Source organism: Hydra vulgaris, chromosome 02, assembly GCF_038396675.1.
Source record: "Hydra vulgaris chromosome 02, alternate assembly HydraT2T_AEP".
Lineage (NCBI taxonomy): Eukaryota > Metazoa > Cnidaria > Hydrozoa > Anthoathecata > Hydridae > Hydra > Hydra vulgaris.
The window spans coordinates 43,697,501-43,719,019 of NC_088921.1; the positions used below are offsets into that span (position 1 = coordinate 43,697,501).

At 26.8% G+C, this 21,519-nt stretch overlaps 1 protein-coding gene across 2 annotated transcripts in view; it reads right to left on the reverse strand.

Annotated features, from left to right (window-relative positions):
- The window catches only part of LOC101236801 (uncharacterized), a 41,061-nt gene that overhangs the window by 8,968 nt on the left and 10,574 nt on the right, over positions 1-21,519 (reverse strand). For both annotated transcript variants that reach the window (XM_065791015.1, XM_065791014.1), the window contains exons 6-7: positions 11,009-11,045; positions 4,409-4,675 (exon numbers count right to left, since the gene is read on the reverse strand). In XM_065791015.1, the coding sequence (XP_065647087.1) occupies positions 4,409-4,675; positions 11,009-11,045 (304 nt within the window). The remainder of the gene's footprint in view (positions 1-4,408; positions 4,676-11,008; positions 11,046-21,519) is intronic.

Genomic DNA, 21,519 nt, shown 5'->3' on the forward strand with positions numbered 1-21,519 from the left:
ATTAAAGCGCTATTAAGAGAAACATTTTTTTTACAAAAATGTTACGTTAGGAAAATTTGTTACAGAACTACTTGAAACAGAATTTAGAAATTTAAGAAAAGTATCGTTAGACATATTTTTTAAGTGTTCTTCGAAATCAAAAAAGTCTCTTGTCTACATTAACATGTTATTTTGAAATTATGATTTGCTAAACGAATATGAAATTTTACCAGTATAATGTTTTATTTTTTTAAACTTTAGTCAATATCTAAAATCATTTGAAATGGGTGGATTAAAATGTCCTTTTTACAATACTGTTCAATGGCTTTTCTTCAATTTGATTAAAGATAAAGTTTATTTGACTTCCATATTCAATGCTTTTATGCTTTAATACATTACTTAATTGAAATTGAGTGTTATCTTCACAATATACTTTCCTATACCCAAATCAAACAAAGAACTATGCTGTTTTAAAGAAAGAACGACCATATTAAGTTTGTCTTGTTAGGTTGACATTTATTCATTGACACTTTTGTTTTTATTATTTGCAGACATTTGTTGATTGTATAATTGTTCATTGTAATATGCCTGGAGTTTGCTATTTTGGGATTTTAAAAGCATTCCTTATTTATTTAAAGCAATATATTTATATTGAAACGTTTATTTACTATTTTTTATTTGATTTGAAACCTGTTTCTTTTTTTCATTATTTGACAAAAAGTTTATTGTAATGAAGTATATTATTGAAAATATTAAAATATTTATAAATTGTTTGTATAAATTTATATGAATCGTTGAAGTGTCTATTTTAATTTCAGATATTTTATAAGGTAAGCCATTAAATAAAGTATGAGTTTTAAACCAAATTTTGATTAAATAAAAAAATTGAATTTGAAACTAATTTTGATTAAATTTGTCGTTTTCATTTTCGAATATCAACCTCCAATTTTTTTGCAGATCAAAACATTTTAACAACCACAAATATTTTGTTAATTTAAATATATATAGATAAATTTATATGATGTTTTGTGTATTATTTGGCATGAATACATTGGCTGGCAATAGGAATACCATAAACTAAGTTTAAATACAGCGACTGAGCATAATTATTCGTTAAGGGATTTAGTCATGATTAAAAGTCATAAAAAACAAGTAAACTATCATTTCGTTAAAAAGTATTCAGTTTAACTAGATGGTTTTAACGTCGCGTAAATCAGGTAACGTTCTCCCGTTCTAATCGGACGAAAGAAGAAAGCAGTGGTAGGGGACCTCATGTATCACTACAAGCCACAGTACATCGAAGGCTGGCGAAAATGATGTGTGATTCCCTCCCCCACCCCCCTATCAATGAATTTTATTTCCTTATATTTGCAAATTTAGCTCTTTTAAACCAGCAAATCGGCATATGTAGATCATATAGTCCAGTCGGCAAACTTAGACATTTCGTACTGTCGGCAAATGTGAAAAGCGAGGACTTTTTTTTTAGACCAAAAAATATTTATGGCATTTTTGCTACCGTCAGTAAAAATCCTGGATCCGCCCCTGTATATATATTATATATATATATATATATATATATATATATATATATATATATATATATATATATATATATATATATATATATATATATATATATATATATTATATATATATATATATATATATATATATATATATATATATATATATATATATATATATATATATATATATATATATATATATATATATATATATATATATATATATATATATATATATATATATATATATATATATATATATATACATACATATATAGGGGAGAGTGGGGTATTGGCGAACACCTAAGCGGGAATGCGAATTAAAGACACCAGTTATACAAAATTGATCATATTTATTGCTTATCAATTAGTTTAACTACTCAGTCACAAACCCTCAAAAGGAATTTTTAAAAATCTTATTATAAAATAAAAATTTATGCCAGAAATAAAACCATTGGTGTTCGGAATTACCCTGCCTACGTGGGGTAATTCCGAACACATTGGGGGGCAATCACAAGCACTGTTGTGTAATAGCGAATAAAAAGCTAATTGTAATAACTAAGTCTAAAAACTATATTATGCAACAAAAACAAAAAAAAGGAGTGACTTTATTTCCGTAGAAGCTACAACAGAGTGTTACTCAAGAAAAAAGTTGCATAAAATTATCAGAAAAATTTAAAATCAAATTATAGTGAACAACATCCGCAGCTTCATTACACTACTGCACGTCTGGAACTGAGCATAGGATCCCTTCTCAGCAGGTAAAAAAAAATTGTCGAATTTATTTTTTTACAATGCTGTTTTGACCATGTTCGGAGTTACCCCGCGTTCGCCATTACCCCACTCTCCCCTATATATATAAATGTAAATTAAAAATGTTATATATATCTATAAAATGTAAACTAAAGATATTTTATATATATACTATTCTTATTAATAAAACTTCATAAATTATAACAATATGCTTTAGTTTATTTTATATAGTTTAGTTTATCTTATAAAGTATTTCATTATCGACAATATTATTAAATTTTATTTTAATATCACTCAATAGTAATATAAAGTAATAATATTACTACTGATATTTATTTTTATTTCAGAGTAATTATTTATTTAATATAAGTCAACAATACAAAGTAGTTGATTGAGTTTAATGGTTGGTTGAGTTGTTATCAAACAATATAGTTGATTGAATTTAATGGTTGGTTGAGTTGTTATCAAACAATGTAGTTGATTGAGTTTAATGGTTGGTTGAGTTGTTATCAAACAATGTAGTTGATTGAGTTTAATGGTTGGTTGAGTTGTTATCAAACAATGTAGTTGATTGAGTTTAATGGTTGGTTGAGTTGTTATCAAACAATGTAGTTGATTGAGTTTAATGGTTGGTTGAGTTGTTATCAAACAATGTAGTTGATTGAGTTTAATGGTTGGTTGAGTTGTTATCAAACAATGTAGTTGATTGAGTTTAATGGTTGGTTGAGTTGTTATCAAACAATGTAGTTGATTGAGTTTAATGGTTGGTTGAGTTGTTATCAAACAATGTAGTTGAATGAGTTAGAGTTTATAAAACTAAATTTATTTTTTTTAATTTACTTTTCACTATATAATAATCATTTTTAAAAACGTTAAAAAATGACGAAGATGACGAATATTGAAAGTAAAAAAAATGACGAAGATGACGAGTATTGAAAATAAAAAAAATGACGAAGATGACGAATATTAAAAATAAAAAAAATGACGAATATTGAAAGTAAAAAAAATGACGAAGATGACGAATATTGAAAGTAAAAAAAATGACGAAGATGACGAGTATTGAAAATAGAAAAAAATGACGAAGATGACGAATATTAAAAATAAAAAAAAATGACGAATATTGAAAGTAAAAAAAATGACGAAGATGACGAGTATTGAAAATAAAAAAAATGACGAAGATGACGAATATTAAATGACGAAGATGACGAATAATAAAAAATGACGAAGATGACGAATATTAAAAATAAAAAAAATGACGAATATTGAAAGTAAAAAAAATGACGAAGATGACGAGTATTGAAAATAAAAAAAATGACGAAGATGACGAATATTAAATGACGAAGATGACGAATAATAAAAAATGACGAAGATGACGAATATTGAAAGTAAAAAAAATGACGAAGATGACGAATATTGAAAGTAAAAAAAATGACGAAGATGACGAATATTGAAAGTAAAAAAAATGACGAAGATGACGAATATTGAAAGTAAAAAAAATGACGAAGATGACGAATATTGAAAATAAAACTAACTTTTGGTTTTATTTTTTTGAAAATATTTTATGATTAAAATATTTTTTTGAAAATATGATATTTTATGATTAAAATATTTATTTGATTGTTTTAATCTTTAGCCTTCAGACAGTTTCTACTAACGAGTTTCATTATTTAGTTCATTTTTCATATTATTTTTTTTGTTGTGGTACTTCTATTATAGGTTTTTTTAATTTTTTCCTTCTTGGTGCAAAAGCAAATGCAAATTTGTATGGTTATAAATTATACAATAATTTACTTGTTATTTTTTCATTATTTACTTTTGCTTATTTAACCTTAATTTTCTGTAAATTTAAAAATATCAAAAGATGTTTTAAAGACGTCTTCTTTACGTCCCGTGGCCTGTGATTGTTTAGAATTTAGTCACACTTGATGATAACCCGTTATACGGTTTCTTTTATTATTATTAATTATATTATGTACCCCTCAGTTACCAGGCACATTATCTTCTCTTATTATGAAAATTTTTTACAAAATTTGCATTAGAAATATTTTTTTCATGATTTTTAAATCAATTATTTACGTTAGGCGGATTGAAAATATCATTAGATTCTTACATAAACATAATTTAAATTTGCTAACTTTATTTATACTTACGAGCAGTCAGTGGAGGATCAATATGTTCTTCTGTAAGATTTTCAATTCCATCAATTGGAATAGGGCCTCGATTTTTATCTTCATTTACTACTTTATTTGGTGCACTACTACCTTCTGTAGTTAATGGAGATTGTATTGTAAGTGGTGCTTTTTTATCTTTTTCTCCTGATAAAGTAGCTAAACTTATCTTTTCTGGTAATATAGGATTTGCTTCATAACCGTTAACGCTTTTATGTTTTTTCTTATGCCGCGTTTGACCATTTTCATCTAAAAACAGAAATTATAATAATAAAATAATCAGTTAATATAATCAATAAACACAGAGTCTTTCAGAATAGATCAAATATTATTCGAAATTGGGAGGAAAATGGATAAAACATTTAGCGACCAATTATTGACCAAAAATAGACGGTTGATTTGGATCTACATTGCAAACCTTTTAATGTATACGTTTATTAAACGTTTATTAAACGTTTACAATATTGACTAATGCAATTCAATATTGTAAACAGAATTGTTACGACATAATATGTCTGGCAGATCTGTCGACATATTTTCTGCCGACATAAAATATGTCCCACATATTTTCGATTGACATATTTTGACATAATTTTATGTCTGAATTATTTTCTGCTGACATAAAATATGTCAGACATATTTTCCATTGACATATTTTTATGTCTGAATTATTTTCTGCTGACATAAAATATGTCAGACATATTTTCTGTCGACATATTTTGACATAATTTTATGTCTGAATTATTTTCTGCTGACATAAAATATGTCAGACATATTTTTTGTCGACATATTTTGACATAATTTTATGTCTGAACTATTTTCTGCTGACATAAAATATGTCAGACATATTTTCTGTCGACATATTTTGACATAATTTTATGTCTGAATTATTTTCTGCTGACATAAAATATGTCAGACATATTTTCTGTCGACATATTTTGACATAATTTTATGTCTGAATTATTTTCTGCTGACATAAAATATGTCAGACATATTTTCTATCGAAATATTTTGACATATTTTTATGTCTGAATTATTTTCTGCTGACATAAAATATGTCAGACATATTTGCTATCGAAATATTTTGACATATTTTTATGTCTGAATTATTTTCTGCTGACATAAAATATGTAAGATATATTTTATATGGACATATTTTGATATAATTTTATATCTGAATTATTTGCTGTTTGGTACTCTTGAAGAAAAAATCAATCTAACAAATTTATTGCGCATTTCAACTTAATTTACAGAGTTAAGTAAAAATAGTTTAACAAATTTGTTGCTTTTTCGCAATCAATTATAACTGAAGGTCAACAAAAAAAATTTCACATTTTGCATTTCACATTTTGATTTCAAATATGCAACTCATTTTTTACCATCATGTCAAGTTGTAAAGATATTTGGGTTCAGATCTTTAATATTTGGGGTAAAGTCCCTAATATTGTCAAAAAAAAAGTTGTTCAAAAGTATGTCAACTTGGGTCTCAAAAAAAGCGTATTTTAGAAGATAGTATAGAGATTTTAGAAAACATAAAAATTTTTCCTTAAATTTTTTTGGCAAAAAAATTATTTGAAATAATGCTAAAGACTCTTAAAAAAATGTCAACAAAATGTTTTTCAGCAATAATACAAAAAATACTTATTTTTATTACAAACGAATAACATCTTTAAAATCTATATGAAAATACGCTTCTTTTGAGACTCAGGTTGACATACTTTTTGAACAACTTTTTTTTCGACAATATTAGGGACTTTACCCCAAATTCTAAAGATTTGAACCCATATATATTTGAATATCTTTACAACTTGACGTGATGGTAAAAAATGAGTTGCATATTTGAAATCAAAATAAGAAATCCTACATAAAAAACAAGTTGTTTGCTCGGAACCAGAAAAATTTCTCCTGATAAAGTAGCTACAGAAAATATGTCTGACATATTTTATGTCAGCAGAAAATAATTCAGACATAAAATTATGTCAAAATATGTCGATAGAAAATATGTGGGACATATTTTATGTCGGCAGAAAACATTTCTCAGACATATTTAACAGATAACAACCCTGATTGTAAACGTTCAATAAACATTTAAGAACATATATGAAGCGTAGGGGAGACCGGGGATAGTTGGCTCGGTTTTTACTCTATGAGCTCTGTAGCCTAACAGTACATTTTTTTGAAAATATTAAAGTGTAATCTTAAAGAGTATGAATTTGGGTAACTTATAAAATTTGCATTCATTTACAAAAAAAAAATTCTTGGGGCCTTTTCGGGCCTTCAAAAAAATAAAAAATTGCGCTAACTTACGCCACCACGGGGTAGGTTGGCGCAAACTATAAAAATGATCATTAATGTACTATTAAGTACAATATTAATAGAAATATTTAACTATTGATTTTGGCAACAATTTTATCTCAAAATTTAATATTACTTTTAGCTGATACCAATTTATTGTCCGTATAACAGCCAAAACAGTAGCCCACTTTTTATCTGTGAAAAAAAAGCTGAAAGAAATTTTTTTTTTAATTTTTTTAATATTGCTAAAAATTAAAAAAAAAAACTTAATTTTGTAAAAAAAAATTTTTTTCTATAGTAAATGCTATGAGCAAACTTACCCCGTGAAAATTTTGCCAAAAAACAGTCTATAGATCCTGAAAAACGGCAGCTTTGAAAAAAAGTCTGACTGGATATAGTAAACCAATTGTGACTGGAACTTTTACAACAATTTTTTTTTCATACGACTAACTATTTTCTTTGTAAAGTAAAAAGGAAGAGATGTTCCAAAAGTTACGTTTTTGCATAAATCTTAATATCTCCCTAGCACATACGCAAACCATAATAATACTGTGGTGAATGATGAAATGGTCAATGAGGAAAGTTCTGTGTAGCAAAAAAAAAAAAAGCATTAAGAGACCAGTATGAAAATATTAACAAATGTTTTTTATGGTTCTTTTCCAGTATCTGGTCAGCTGTGCAGAATTCACAAAGACAGCATGTTTATAAATCATGACCGAAGAGAGAATGATCCTACTTACACACTTGATTTAGTGTCTCCAGAAAGCTTTTTTTCCTCAGAAAATGTTAATGAATTCTTTGCGCCAGAACAAGGTCCTGGTGGACAAGGAGGCCAATTTTCGGAGATTATGGAAAACTCAACGCAACTGTTATCAGTTATTCTAGATGATTTGATACTGCTACATAAAGCTTATCAAAACACTCTAAAATTCAGCTAAAAAGTACTTATTTTACCCGCAATACCAACACTACTAAAATATTCAAAAGAATTTCTCATGAATACTTTTATATGTAACAAGTAAGACTATTTAAATTAGCAACACTTGCTTTTTTTTAGGTACATGATTTGGCCAGGAAGCAAAGGAAGGAAACAGGGGCACTAACATTTAAACAAAACAAGAAGTTAGTTTGTCAAAAAAAGAACATGGGTCTTGCAAAATACTTCCTAAATTATATATTTACATCAGGACTTGTTCAAGATTTAGCTTATGGGACAAGCAAAATTACTTTAACCAATGGACATCATCAGGATCGTTATTTACATACAACTTATTTTTCCATTGTGAAATGTGTTGCCATTGCGTCCAAAGTGCAAGCACAATAAAACATATAGAAAGACGTTTAGAAAAAGCAAAGCCATATTTAAAGACTACGTAAGGTTTGCATTGCATATAAAAATTAAATATTGCTTCACACTGTATCAGCTGTGCTTTGTGTATTTCTAGAGATAACGATTTTAAAACAAACACTTGCTCTTCTCATTTGGAAAAGTGTCATGACTGCACGTTACTCGCAGATGTCTAGAGATGATTGAAAATCTACTCTAGAATCTACCCGAAAATGAAGAGAAAGAAGAACTTAAATACGATACTCTCAAAAGTATTGAACCTATATATTCTTGGATGAAGTATCTTTTTCTATAAGTACAACACAACTGGCTTGTGGTTAAGTGATTGGTCTCAAAAAATGCTTCCTCCTATTGAGCTAAGAGAAGGAAAGAAAGCCTATTTTGATAGGTCAATGCATATCTTCTGCTTTTTTTTACAAAAATGATGCTGGTGAATTAAAGAAAAGAGTATATCACACAATAATACAAAAAAGTGATCAGGATGCAAGAGACACTTTATGTGTGGCTATCTATGTAGTTGACCAGTTTACTCAAGTTGTTTCGAGTGTTAAATAGTTTTACAAAAAAAAATAATAATAATAATGCTAGTACGAATATAATTATTGTAAGTCCAAGATATTAAAACAGGAATTTTGTTTTTTGGAGGTTCAAAGTACTTTAATTGCAGTAAAGGTAAAATAGTTCAGTTTTCAGGATTAAAGTTCGTTTTATCTCGTTTAACAGAGATAAAACCTTTCGATGGTGGAAATTTTTTTAGAGTAAATTTAAATCAAAAGAAACAAAAAGAAAGGTGTCATCATTTCTTATATTTTTTGATACTGAAGCTGACCCTCAAAATCATCAGAATAAAAATGAATCAATGGATTTAATTTTATTACATCATGCTAATTTGCTTATTTGTTCGTCTAACTCCAAATCTCTCTCAAATGAATTAATGCTGAAGTGATAGTTACTGAAAGTAAATTTAAATTTTCTTTCAGTACTTATCCTTTCAGTAAAGATTTTTGAAAATCAAAAAAATCACTCTGTATGCCAAATAATAACAATACTAGATGATGATGATGATGATGATGATGATGATGATGATGATGATGATGATGATGATGATGATGATGATGATGATGATGATGATGATGTGCTTATCAACCTCATGGTTATATTGGATATGTAACATCCGCAAGATATTAAACATTCCTGAGCATGGACTTATGGAGCCTTTTGTTTTTATCATAGACGACATGAAAGGGATAAACAAATGCTGTTGAGAAGAAAATAATATTTTATATTATAGATTCATTAGTAAATTTCATAGTGTTTTTATTGTTTTTCTTTTACTACCAAAAGTCTTTTTAAATTAAAGATATCTTCTTTTAGGCAAAACAACCCATCGAAGTCTTTTAATTTATTGAAAGTATATAGGTTAATGAACCATTTAAAAAAATATATATAAGTCAATAGCTCGTTGGCACATTGATCTTTTGCTTCTCAAAGTTAGCATAAGTTTTATCGTTTTTAATGTAATTTTAAAGTTTTTAAAGTGAGGTTTTGAGACATAATTTTTAGACTAAGATTGAGTTTTTTATCAGTTTGACTCTATTTACAGTAAAAAAATACAGATTTTCTTTTTTAAAAACATGTAACATACTAATACAAACCTTGATTAAGCAGAAACTTCAAATGTACAGAAGTTGCGTTATTATACGACTTTTGGGTAGTTTTGGGTAACGGGAAAAAGTATGTTGCACATATTTAAAAAACTCATTTTTTTTCTTAATGTATGAAACTTGATATTTTATTTGTTTATAAAAACTCAGCACTTTTTCTCATTTCAAACAACTTTTTTGAACTGCATGAAGTTGCTACATCGAAACATGGAAAACTTTGAAATTGAATAAGACTAAATAAAAATGCTTAATATTTGTTATAAAAGACCAAATTTTTTTCTTTTTAATCCCATGCGTCAAAGATACGTTTTAATCTTGACGTTTAATCGAGGTTTGTTCAAAATTTAATTGACCTAACTAAACTTTTTCTTAAAACGTTGTTTTGATGTTTAACACACGTTTATGTAATTATTGGGAAGTGGTCGAGAAAAACGGTAAAAAATAAAAAAATAAAAAAGGTTTATATACAGTATTTGTATATATATATTATATATATATATATATATATATATATATATATATATATATATATATATATATATATATATATATATATATATATATATATATATATTTTATTTGTTTATAAAAACTCAGCACTTTTTCTCATTTCAAACAACTTTTTTGAACTGCATGAAGTTGCTACATCGAAACATGGAAAACTTTGAAATTGAATAAGACTAAATAAAAATGCTTAATATTTGTTATAAAAGACCAAATTTTTTTCTTTTTAATCCCATGCGTCAAAGATACGTTTTAATCTTGACGTTTAATCGAGGTTTGTTCAAAATTTAATTGACCTTTTTCTTAAAACGTTGTTTTGATGTTTAACACACGTTTATGTAATTATTGGGAAGTGGTCGAGAAAAACGGTAAAAAATAAAAAAATAAAAAAGGTTTATATACAGTATTTGTATATATATATATATATATATATATATATATATATATATATATATATATATATATATATATATATATATATATATATATATATATATATATATATATATATATATATATATATATATATATATATATATATATATATATATATATATATATATATATATATATATATATATGTATATACATGATATATAAGGAAAAATTTTAAAAAAATTTTGAGTATTAAAAAGCGTTATGCTTTTTAAAATTTGATACCTCTTTTTCAATATATAAATACATTCAAATCACTACCCCTACCACAATAGGGTGTGTGTCTAACATCAACCCTGGTCATTAGAAAATTATAACTCTTTTTTAAGTAAATACCGTTTTGCTGCATCATTTGTGTCTTCATTTCTTCTTGCTAAATATAAATTATAATACAATTAAAGCAAATTTACAGTCTTCTATGTATATATTATACATATATATGCAATAATATTTATATATCATTTTTATATACATCGTTTTATATATATATTTGTATATATATATATATATATATATATATATATATATATATATATATATATATATATATATATATATGTATATATATATATATATATACATATATATATATATATATATATATATATTTGTATATATATATATATATATATATATATATATTTGTATATATATATATATATATACACAATAGTAACAATGTAGTGTACTAATCGAAACTCTGCTTTAGGAATGATATATTTTGATTGTTATACTGTAACAAAATAAAAATACTTTAGCATATTGGGTGTAACATATTGGGTGTATATCCATTACCCAATAGTAAATGACTATCAAAACTCATTTACTATTGGTTGTAAGTGGTGGATATATACAGTGGTGTAAGAAATATTCAAATCATCTAAAAATATTAAAATCATTTACTTTACTTCTCGGTTTGAACCAAGTCTGTTTAGGTTTTAATTTTACGTTGTGTCACTGATTGCTTATGAAAAGGTAAAAAAACATGAGACTTTTTCCTGCTTATAAAAATTTTTAAATTACAGAACAAGCTTGCGTAATTTAAACACTTTTTCCGCAAATATCCAAGCAATTTGGGAGTAAAAACACTTTTTTACAAATACCCATCATGCAATTTGGTAAATTGGTTGCTATTTTGACATGTTTTATACATGTTAATAATTGTGAAGAAGTGTTTCTGTACCAATAGCATAAAGACACTGCGCATTTTTTATTTTTTTTTATTTTTTTTATTTTTTAGGTGCCCCAAGAAGTCCTAACGGTCTTGTCACAGAGCACCGCGGAAGTGCATTTAACCAGGAAGTTCACGCCTCCTTCCTTACCGTGACGCGAAAATATTTACATTTTGTGATAAACGCTTCTTTTTTGGCAACGCCACTTCCCCGGTTTATCCACCTTTTTAACGCCAACGCCACTTTTTTGATATCCATCTTTTTAAAGATACAACTTTATTTTTACATTTTCTCATCAGCAGTATATATATATATATATATATATAATATATATATATATATATATATATATATATATATAAATATATATATATTCTACATATACATATAAAATATATATATATAATATATATATATATGTATATATATATATATATATATATATATATATATATATATATATATATATATATATATATATATATATATATATATATATGTATATTATATATATATAATATATACTTATATATATATATATATATCAAAATGTGGACGTTTTATATTGGTGCAATATTGTTAACCACATTTAGCCAACATTAAGTTAAGTATTGTACCAATATCACACCAATATTGCTTGCTACTAGGGAACACTGTTTAATTATTATTAATCAGTGTTGCGACATAACAATGGCAATATTGCAATAATCGCAATAAATACTGCAACATAACAATAACAACTCTACATAACAATAATTCGCATTGTTAAATACCGTAACTCATGGTAAAGACTAAAAAGAAGAAAATAAAATATAGCTAAAGCATTTGCTAAAAAATATAATCTTTTTTGTACTAAAAAGCGGAAAATAAACTTTTTAATTGAAATCTAATAGTAAACTAAAGATAGTCAGGTCTGTTTCGAAATGAATCTTGTACAGACCTGTCACTCTTTAGTTTACTGAACTATTAAATCTAAATTAAAAAGTTTATTTTCCAAAATATGATAATTTTAATGAAAATAATTTTGGTGATCCAGATCTGTAATTCCAGAATGCTTTTACTTGTCTAAGACACTTTTAAGAACTATCAATTAATACATAACTGTATAAATACATACTACATAATACTATCAAAATCAATTGATAATATACAGTGGCGTAGCTAGGGGCAGGGGTGGACATATGTCCCAGGGCGCCACGTTAGGGGGCGCCAAAAATGAGTATTATTAGTAATTATTTAATTTTTTTTAAAGTAAACTTGATGTATCGTAATGAATATGGAGATTTGCAAAATCCTAATAAATCAAAGGATTTTTGAAAATCTTAAAAGTTGTCTTATTTTTTTGCGACAATTTGTTACTCTGTTTTTTTTTTCCAAAAATACTGCACGCGTATTGATGCTACTTGTGTGTGCGGCTGATACCAAAACTGACAGTTCAGTATCCAGGGTACAAATTCTGAAATATCTTTAACAATAATATTTTAAATAACAATTTTTAAAATATTTTAAATAACAATAAAAAAAAAACAAGACAAGAAAATATTTGTTATGATATTTGTATGATAAATAAATGGATAATTTTTAAACTTAAATAATATATACTATATAATATTTAACTTTAGTTAATAACTTGTAGTTACTAACTTGAGTAATAATATGCAATTTCAATTTGCAATAGAATATATACACTTGATATAAATTTTTAATAGTAGATTTTTTTTGACATAAATTTGTAATAGAATATATTATTTGGATTTTTCTTGACATGAATTTATAATAGAATATGTTATTTGAATTTTTCTTGACATGAATTTTGCCTGGTAATTATTTAATCAAAAATCCGGTTTCTCTGATTAATTAAAAAAATTCATGATAAGCGTTTCACTGCAAATACTTCTTAAAATTGTTGCAAGCTTCGAGCGGTCCTTCAGCAAACTGAAGTTTATTTTGTCTTATTTACGTGATTCAATGGAACAAGATTGTCTGAGTGATTTTGCTTAGCATTGAAAGAGAATATTAATTTTGACAACGTGATTGACGAGTTTGCGACAGTCATATCAAGAAGGATCAATTTGTTGTAGACTATGTTTAATACAGTCATTATTTTATTTCATTATTACAGTCTATAATTAATTGAGTATATTTTATTTTTTATAAATAATATATTAATAATATAAACGTGTAGAGAATTATCAGTCTATTCTATTTCATTAAAATATCAGATGCTTTGAAAATGTGATTAAAATTTAAAATGCAGCAAATATTATTATCAAATATTATCGAATATTAATATTATAAATTGTATGGTCCATACAAACTATAAAATTTCAATTTTTTCTTAGAGCCCCCAGACACTGTTGGTCCGAGAAGAGGGCGCAGACTTTGTGTCATGTCCCCGGGAGCAGATTAGTTTGGCTACGCGGGGTAGTTACAACTTTTTATTTGCATTGAAAATAAACCCAAATCTTAGTTTTACTTGCTATAATGCGAACACGATTCAAAACTAAGTTAATATTCCATACGGTTGTTTTTATCTTTTTTACTGATACAATCCTTAAAAATAGTAAAAATTAAGAATCAAATATGAACAAAGCCTTACTCGATTAATTTTAATCTGTTTTCAGTAAACATTTAAAATATTTATAAAAATAAAAGAAAAAAGATTCCTCTACTTTTAATTCTAATTAGTAAAACAATGCTTTGAATTAACAAAATTTTTTCAGAATCTTTTCAGAACATTTTTAATCAAGTTGTAAGCCATGCTTTGTCTTTAAAATTCAAAAGCGCTTTAAATTACTTATTATATATTAAACAAAAGTTTTTTGAGAATACTTCTGCTAAATCTTGATACGACGGAGTACTTTTGCAACCAATCAAATAACTACTGCAGATGCTGCAAAGTTCACACTGAAGATTTTATATTTAAATGAATCGAATTATATATTTTCACATAATACAATTTATTTAAAAGCAAATGTTTATTTTTTTACTCTGTCACTTGCAGGACTTGACGGGGTTTAAATCCGCCACTGTATAGTTGTTATTCATTCAATAAAATAGTTAGAGAGAAATAAATTTGGCTTATAAGATTATAGTTTGTTTTTTTGATATTTAATTAGTTTTAGTTTTTTTTTTTTAAGTTTTTAGATTGTTTAAAAAAAATTAGAATAGATTTAAAATATCTTATTTTGTTTTTATTTCATTATGAACATAAGATAAAATAATAAATCATCTTGTAAAGCATTGGATTCTGTTTACGACGACGATGTCGACGTTAATTTTCCAAGTGTTGAAAAAATAATAAAAAATTAAATAAAAGCTCATTACGAAGAAATGAATAAAATTGCAAAGAATTTCAAAATTGTCAAAAATTAAACAATGTTATATATTATCTAAAAACACAAACACCTATTAACGAAAAGACATGAAAAACTACAAATATTTATTTGAAAAAATTTGTAAAAACTTAAAAAGAAATTTAAGAACTAATTAAAATTGAAATTAATATCTGACAAATTATTTTATTTATGCTCAAATATAAGGTTGGACTTGTCCCGACTTATTTTACTAATAACTTTTTTCAAATCAACGCCAACAGATCACACGAGGAACAGGAAACATCACATTACCCATAAAAAAAAATTCTCGAGGTTTTTAATTGTATACCGTGGCCTCTACTTGTGTAACAAAATACCTCAAAATATTGAACTTACTGAATGGTATAATCTTATTGCCTTGAAGAAAAAAACTATAAAATCTCATAATTAACATAATTAACAAAACCAATTTTATCGATATGTATTAAATGTAAAAGATAATTGCAACAACTAAAATTTAAAAAAAAATAAACAAAAAATAAAAATAAAAAAATGATAATAATAAAGAATAAATATAGTTAGCAATTATACTTTAAACAATTAAAAAAAAGTTTAACTTGTGGTTTATAAATTTGCTTAAATTTTTAGTTTATTTTGTATTTTAAAGGCTCTCGATGTAAAGACAATCAAATACATTAATTAGTAGTAACCACTTAATGTTTAATTGCACATTCTAACATCCAGAGCAGTATTTCTTTTCTTTCTCTATAATATCTTTCTAACTCGACTTATTCTGACTTTCACTCTATTACTCTTTGTTCTTCTTAAACTCATTTACTCTTAGTCAGTCAAAGCGAATTATGATGATCTTTAGTGATCTTAATTTAACGTCTTCGCGGGCCTTGGTATGGCAATACCAAGGCCCGCGAAGACGTTAAATTAAGTTAAATTAAGTTAAATTAAGGCTTTAATATGGCAATTTACCGGATAAACTACATTACCTTATTTTATAAACCACTAATTTTTAAATTATTTTACCCATCGTCAAGTGCGCATGCGCAAAACAGCATACTTTACTTTCTTTAGGTATTGTAAATATGTGTGCTCTATCTATATAAACTGGAGACTTGTAAATATTATTTGTTATTTAAATATATAATAATGATTGTTGTTAAATAAAAAAAATTACGGCTAATTAAAAACGATTTATGCTGTGATAAATTTTGATAGATTTAATATGCAAATGATAAATAATGAAACAAATAAATGTAAAACAAAATTAAAAGTGATTAAATTTAACCATCTTTAATTTCGTTTTCCAGTGATCAGAGCAAATACAGACATCAGAGCAAATGCAATTATCCATAGGTAGGGTAGATATGAGCATTTAGGTAAATATGAGCATATGAAAGCATTTTTAAGACGTAGTGAAGTTCAAGATGCTTTGTATTCTGAATATTTAAGGTGACAATGGAAAGCAGTATAATTAACGTAAATTTATGCGCAGTAATTACCGGCTCTTATTTAATTAAAACGTTATTTAATTTTTTGTAGTAGTATTATTTCAATAAAAAATGGCTTACAATTTGATTTTTTAATGGTAAGTTTTTTTGAGAAAGATTCATTATATTCCACAAATTAGTTTTAACTGTCAGCAGCCGTATTCACATCTGTATCGGTATAACATTTATGGGTTTAGTTATGTATAAAAGCAAATATGCATATACTTTGATTAATAAATAAACAAGTACATGATTATATACATACGTATATATGTATATATATACATATATATATATATATATATATATATATATATATATATATATATATATATATATATATATATATATATATATATATATATATATATATATATATATATATATATGTATATATATTATATATATATATATATATATATATATATATATATATATATATATATATATATATATATATATATATATATTCTTTTTTTTTCTTCTACATCTTCGCTTCAAACAAGGCTGCAAGTAAGGATGCAAGCAACCACTATTAGAATTGAATGTTACTGGAAGAGAAAAGGCGAAGTTTATAGAGCAAGATAACAATTGATTGACAACTTAAAATGTTGCAAATTATATGAATCAGGAAAGCAAGATGAAGGAATCGAATTCCAAAGAACTGATGTTCGATGAAAAAAACTAGACAAATAAAAGTTTTTGGAACACTTAGGAATAGTCACAGTAAAAGCATGAGATTTAATTGAATGACGAGTAACACAAGAATGAATTTTAGTAGATGGCACAAGAGACGCTAGCTCTTTAGAGCAGTGTCCGTTTTAGTATTTGTAGAAAAGAGAAAGAGAAGCAACATTAAGACAATGTGATAATGGTTGGAGGTTGACTGCAAAAGCAGATTCAATTATGTTCACAATGTGTTTTTGCACCTTGTCTAAAAGAGAATAGGCATCATTGGAATATCCGCTCCAGATATGGCAACAGTATTCCACACAAGAACGGAGTAAGAAAGTGTCGAGTACGATAAAGAGACGCAACCTTAGCAGATGCTAATTGTGCGATGGGTTTAATATATGGTTTCCAAGAAAGATTAGAAGTAATAGTTAATCCTCGGAGATGAAGGGTAGGTGAGTTGTTAAGTACATCACCATTCATAAATATAGGAAGAGCTAAATTATTGCGGTAACAATTGGCTGAAAAAAAAAGTGTTTATCTGCATTAAAGTTCACCAGCCACTGTGAGGCCCAAGCTGTAGCAGAAGTGAGATACTTTCAAGCTCAAATGCCCCTTCTAAGCAATCAAAGAGTGTTAGCTTTTTATCAAGACAAGAATAAATGATAGAATCATATGCGAACAATGCCGCCTTAAATGTGAATGACAGATTTGCCCTTGTTATTAATACTATTAAAGTTTCTCCAAGTCACGAGAGTCTAACTTTTGAAATAAAATGCGAGATTTCATGACTTGAGAATAATGCGCTTCGGCGTTAAACAAAACCTTTTTAAAATGATTTCTAGCAATAGTAAACAGACGTCTGTTTTCTGGAAAATTGTTTTGCTGATAGATATGGAAGTAACGGTTTTGATTGGAAATTGCAGCAGCACAATAAAATAAAACCACGGATAAGAGTGAGGCTTTACCTGCAATTGTCTAGAGGGAATAAAAGATTCAATGCAAGCCTAAATTCATAAAGTTATGTAAGAAGCACATTTGTCAGCAGGAAGACAAAAGATTTTTACCCAAGACCTATCACAAAGAAAATCATGGAAAGAGTCCCAGTCAACTTTAAGGTAGTTGTAAGAGGTACGAAGATAGGGGAATTCAGATGATGTAGAAGAATGAGATATCAGTTTTAAAGTGATCAAAACGTGATCAGAAGCACCTAAGAAGGAATGTGGAGAAACTGAGCACTGACTAGGATTAGAAACAAGACATAAGTCAAGTAGAGAAGGTAAATTATTCGGGTTGTCTGGAAAACGAGTAGGAAAATTGATTATTTGAGTTAGAGATTGAGAAAGGCAAATATTGTGGGCCTTAACGCCTGCAGAGTCACTGACACTAGAGCCAAGCCATTCAGTGTGGCTAGCATTAAAGTCACCAACAACAATGATATTTGCCGAAAGATAAAGAGAGAGAGCTTGATCAATTTGATCAGAAATAACATCGAAAAGAATGCAGTCTTGAGATGGAGGAGAGCGATAAAGAACAAAGAGAAAGACATTTAAGTGAAGTGGTGCTAAACAAAAGCACACAAAAAAATAATCTGTGGAATAAAACCTTGTTTTCTGACAAATGAGTGATTTCTTACGAATGTAAATGCCCAGGTCAAGCATGTGGCTATTGGAGTCTTTTTGAATTAAAGGAAGATATCCATCAACACTAAGATCACAAGATGAGACAGCTGAATTCAAGTTAGTCTCACAAGTAGGTCTGGTGAACTTTGCAAGAGATAAGACTCAAAAGAAGAAAAATTACTTTGAAGACCACGAATATTAGTGAATGATAGATTTAGATAATTTGGTGATGACGATAGCTTTTTGTGTTTTAAAGTTTTTGGTACTTTATTGATTTTTAAATTTGTTATTTGACTCAAAGCATAGATAGTACTCTGTGCACTATTTAATAATCTAAGCAACTGCCTCATTAATATTAATAAACCCTAAGCCGTAACAAAGGACTCTAAATGTGGCCTCGACAATGCACACCAAAAGTATGAAGAGGTACACCATCCATGTGCAACATGGTAATGTTAGTACTCTGATATTTTACAGTTGTTGATAGAATCATTCTCCCTGTGAGCTACCACAGAGTTCGGGAAACCTGACTAATAGCCGGCGTCAGAACCATTAAACTAAGTTTTAGAGCTGTACCCACATTAGGAGATAATAGAATGAGTTGCCTAGTCATAAAACAATGACACAAGCAAAACCCATGCATTGAGTCAAGAGGATCCAGCATTCAACATCCTAAACCGGAAACAATGTATTACAAATACATCTATGCCAGCCTAATAGATGAAGAAGGGCTGCGAGACTGGTTAACAGAGAGAATCTGTTTACCCCTTAAGTCTTTGCCTAGGTGGCCTTCTATAAGACAGTAGCCGGATGCGTTTAACATCTGTCCTTCAATATGAAGTTTAAATGTTACCTAAAGTCATACTCTTTAAGAATGTGCTTTAATATTTACAAAAAGTTTTGTCGTTTGGGCTACAGAGCTCAAAGAGTGAAAATGGAGGCAACTAGCCTCGGTCTTCCCAACTGAAATAATATATTTAAACGTTAATTTATGTTTGAAAGTGACTGAAAACAGTTTTTTTTTATCATTGAAATTCTTTCATTATCAAAACTCAATTTTCTCTCTAAATACAAAACCTTTCATTTTAATTTAAAAAAAAATGCATTTAAAAAAAAAAATATGCAATTTTAAAGAATTTAAACTGATTTTTATGGAACTAGGACTTTTTACCATCAACTTTCTTCGCAAAGTCAGTTCTTTTTTTTAATGAGAGTTTGTATCATTTTATAAGAAACTAAAAAAGTTAGCTGCCCCAACTTACCCCATTTTGAAATAATGTGGTTTTAAAAAGCTCATTTATAAAAAAAAATTTGCGCCGTAATGCTCATACGACGTAAATTAACTTCCATTTTTTATGTTTTGAGAGTTTTTCCTATATATATATATATATATATATACATATATATATATATATATATATATATATATATATATATATATATATATATATATATATATATATATATATATATATAATATATATATATATATATATATATATATATATATATATATATATATATATATATATATATATATATATATATATATATAGGAAAAGCTCTCAAAACATAAAAAATGGAAGTTAATTTACGTCGTATTACGTCGTATATATATATATATATATATATATATATATATATATATATATATATATATATATATATATATATATATATATATATATATATATATATTCATTATCTTTACTGTTGCAGATTTTAGAAACTCTTGGATAGTAGTGACTAAAAAGTTGGATTTTATTTGGATTTGTAAGTTCCTATTTAGTTTTATAATAAACGATGTAAGCCAAACATATTGGGGAGAGTGAGTTAATGGCAAACGCGGGGTAATTCTGAACGTGGTCAAAACAACGTGGTAGAAAAATAAATTCGACAATTTCTTTTTACCTGCTGGGAAGGGATCCTATGCTCAGTTCCAGACATGCAGTAGTGTTATGAAGCTGCGGATGTTGTTTACTATAGTTTAATTTTAACTTTTTCTGATAATTTTATGCAACTTTTTTCTTGAGTAACATTCTGTTGTAGCTTCTATGGAAATAAAGCCACTCCTTTTTGTTGTTGTTGTTGCATAATATAATTTTTAGACTTTTTTTACAATTTATTACAAGTTATTACAATTAGCATTTTATTCGTTATTACTCAAGAGTGTTTGTAACTGCCCCCCGATGTGTTCGGAATTATCCCACGTAGGTAGGGTAATTCCGAACACATCAAAACACACAAAAATAAAACACTAATGGTTTTATTTTTGCTATAAATTTTTATTTTATAATAAGATTTTTAAAAATTGCTTTTGAGGGTTTGTGACTGATTAGTTAAACTAATTGATAAGCAATAAATATGATCAATTTTGTACAACTGGTGTCTTTAATTCACATTCCCGTTTAGGCGTTCGCCAATACCCTACTCTCCCCTATAACTTTTTTTAAACTTGTAGTAAGTTTTATGAAACAAATTGCAATAAAAACTTCATAACAGGCACCTGGTAAATGGCATTTTACAAAAAGCACATGGTAAAATCTCTATGCTGCGGCCAAG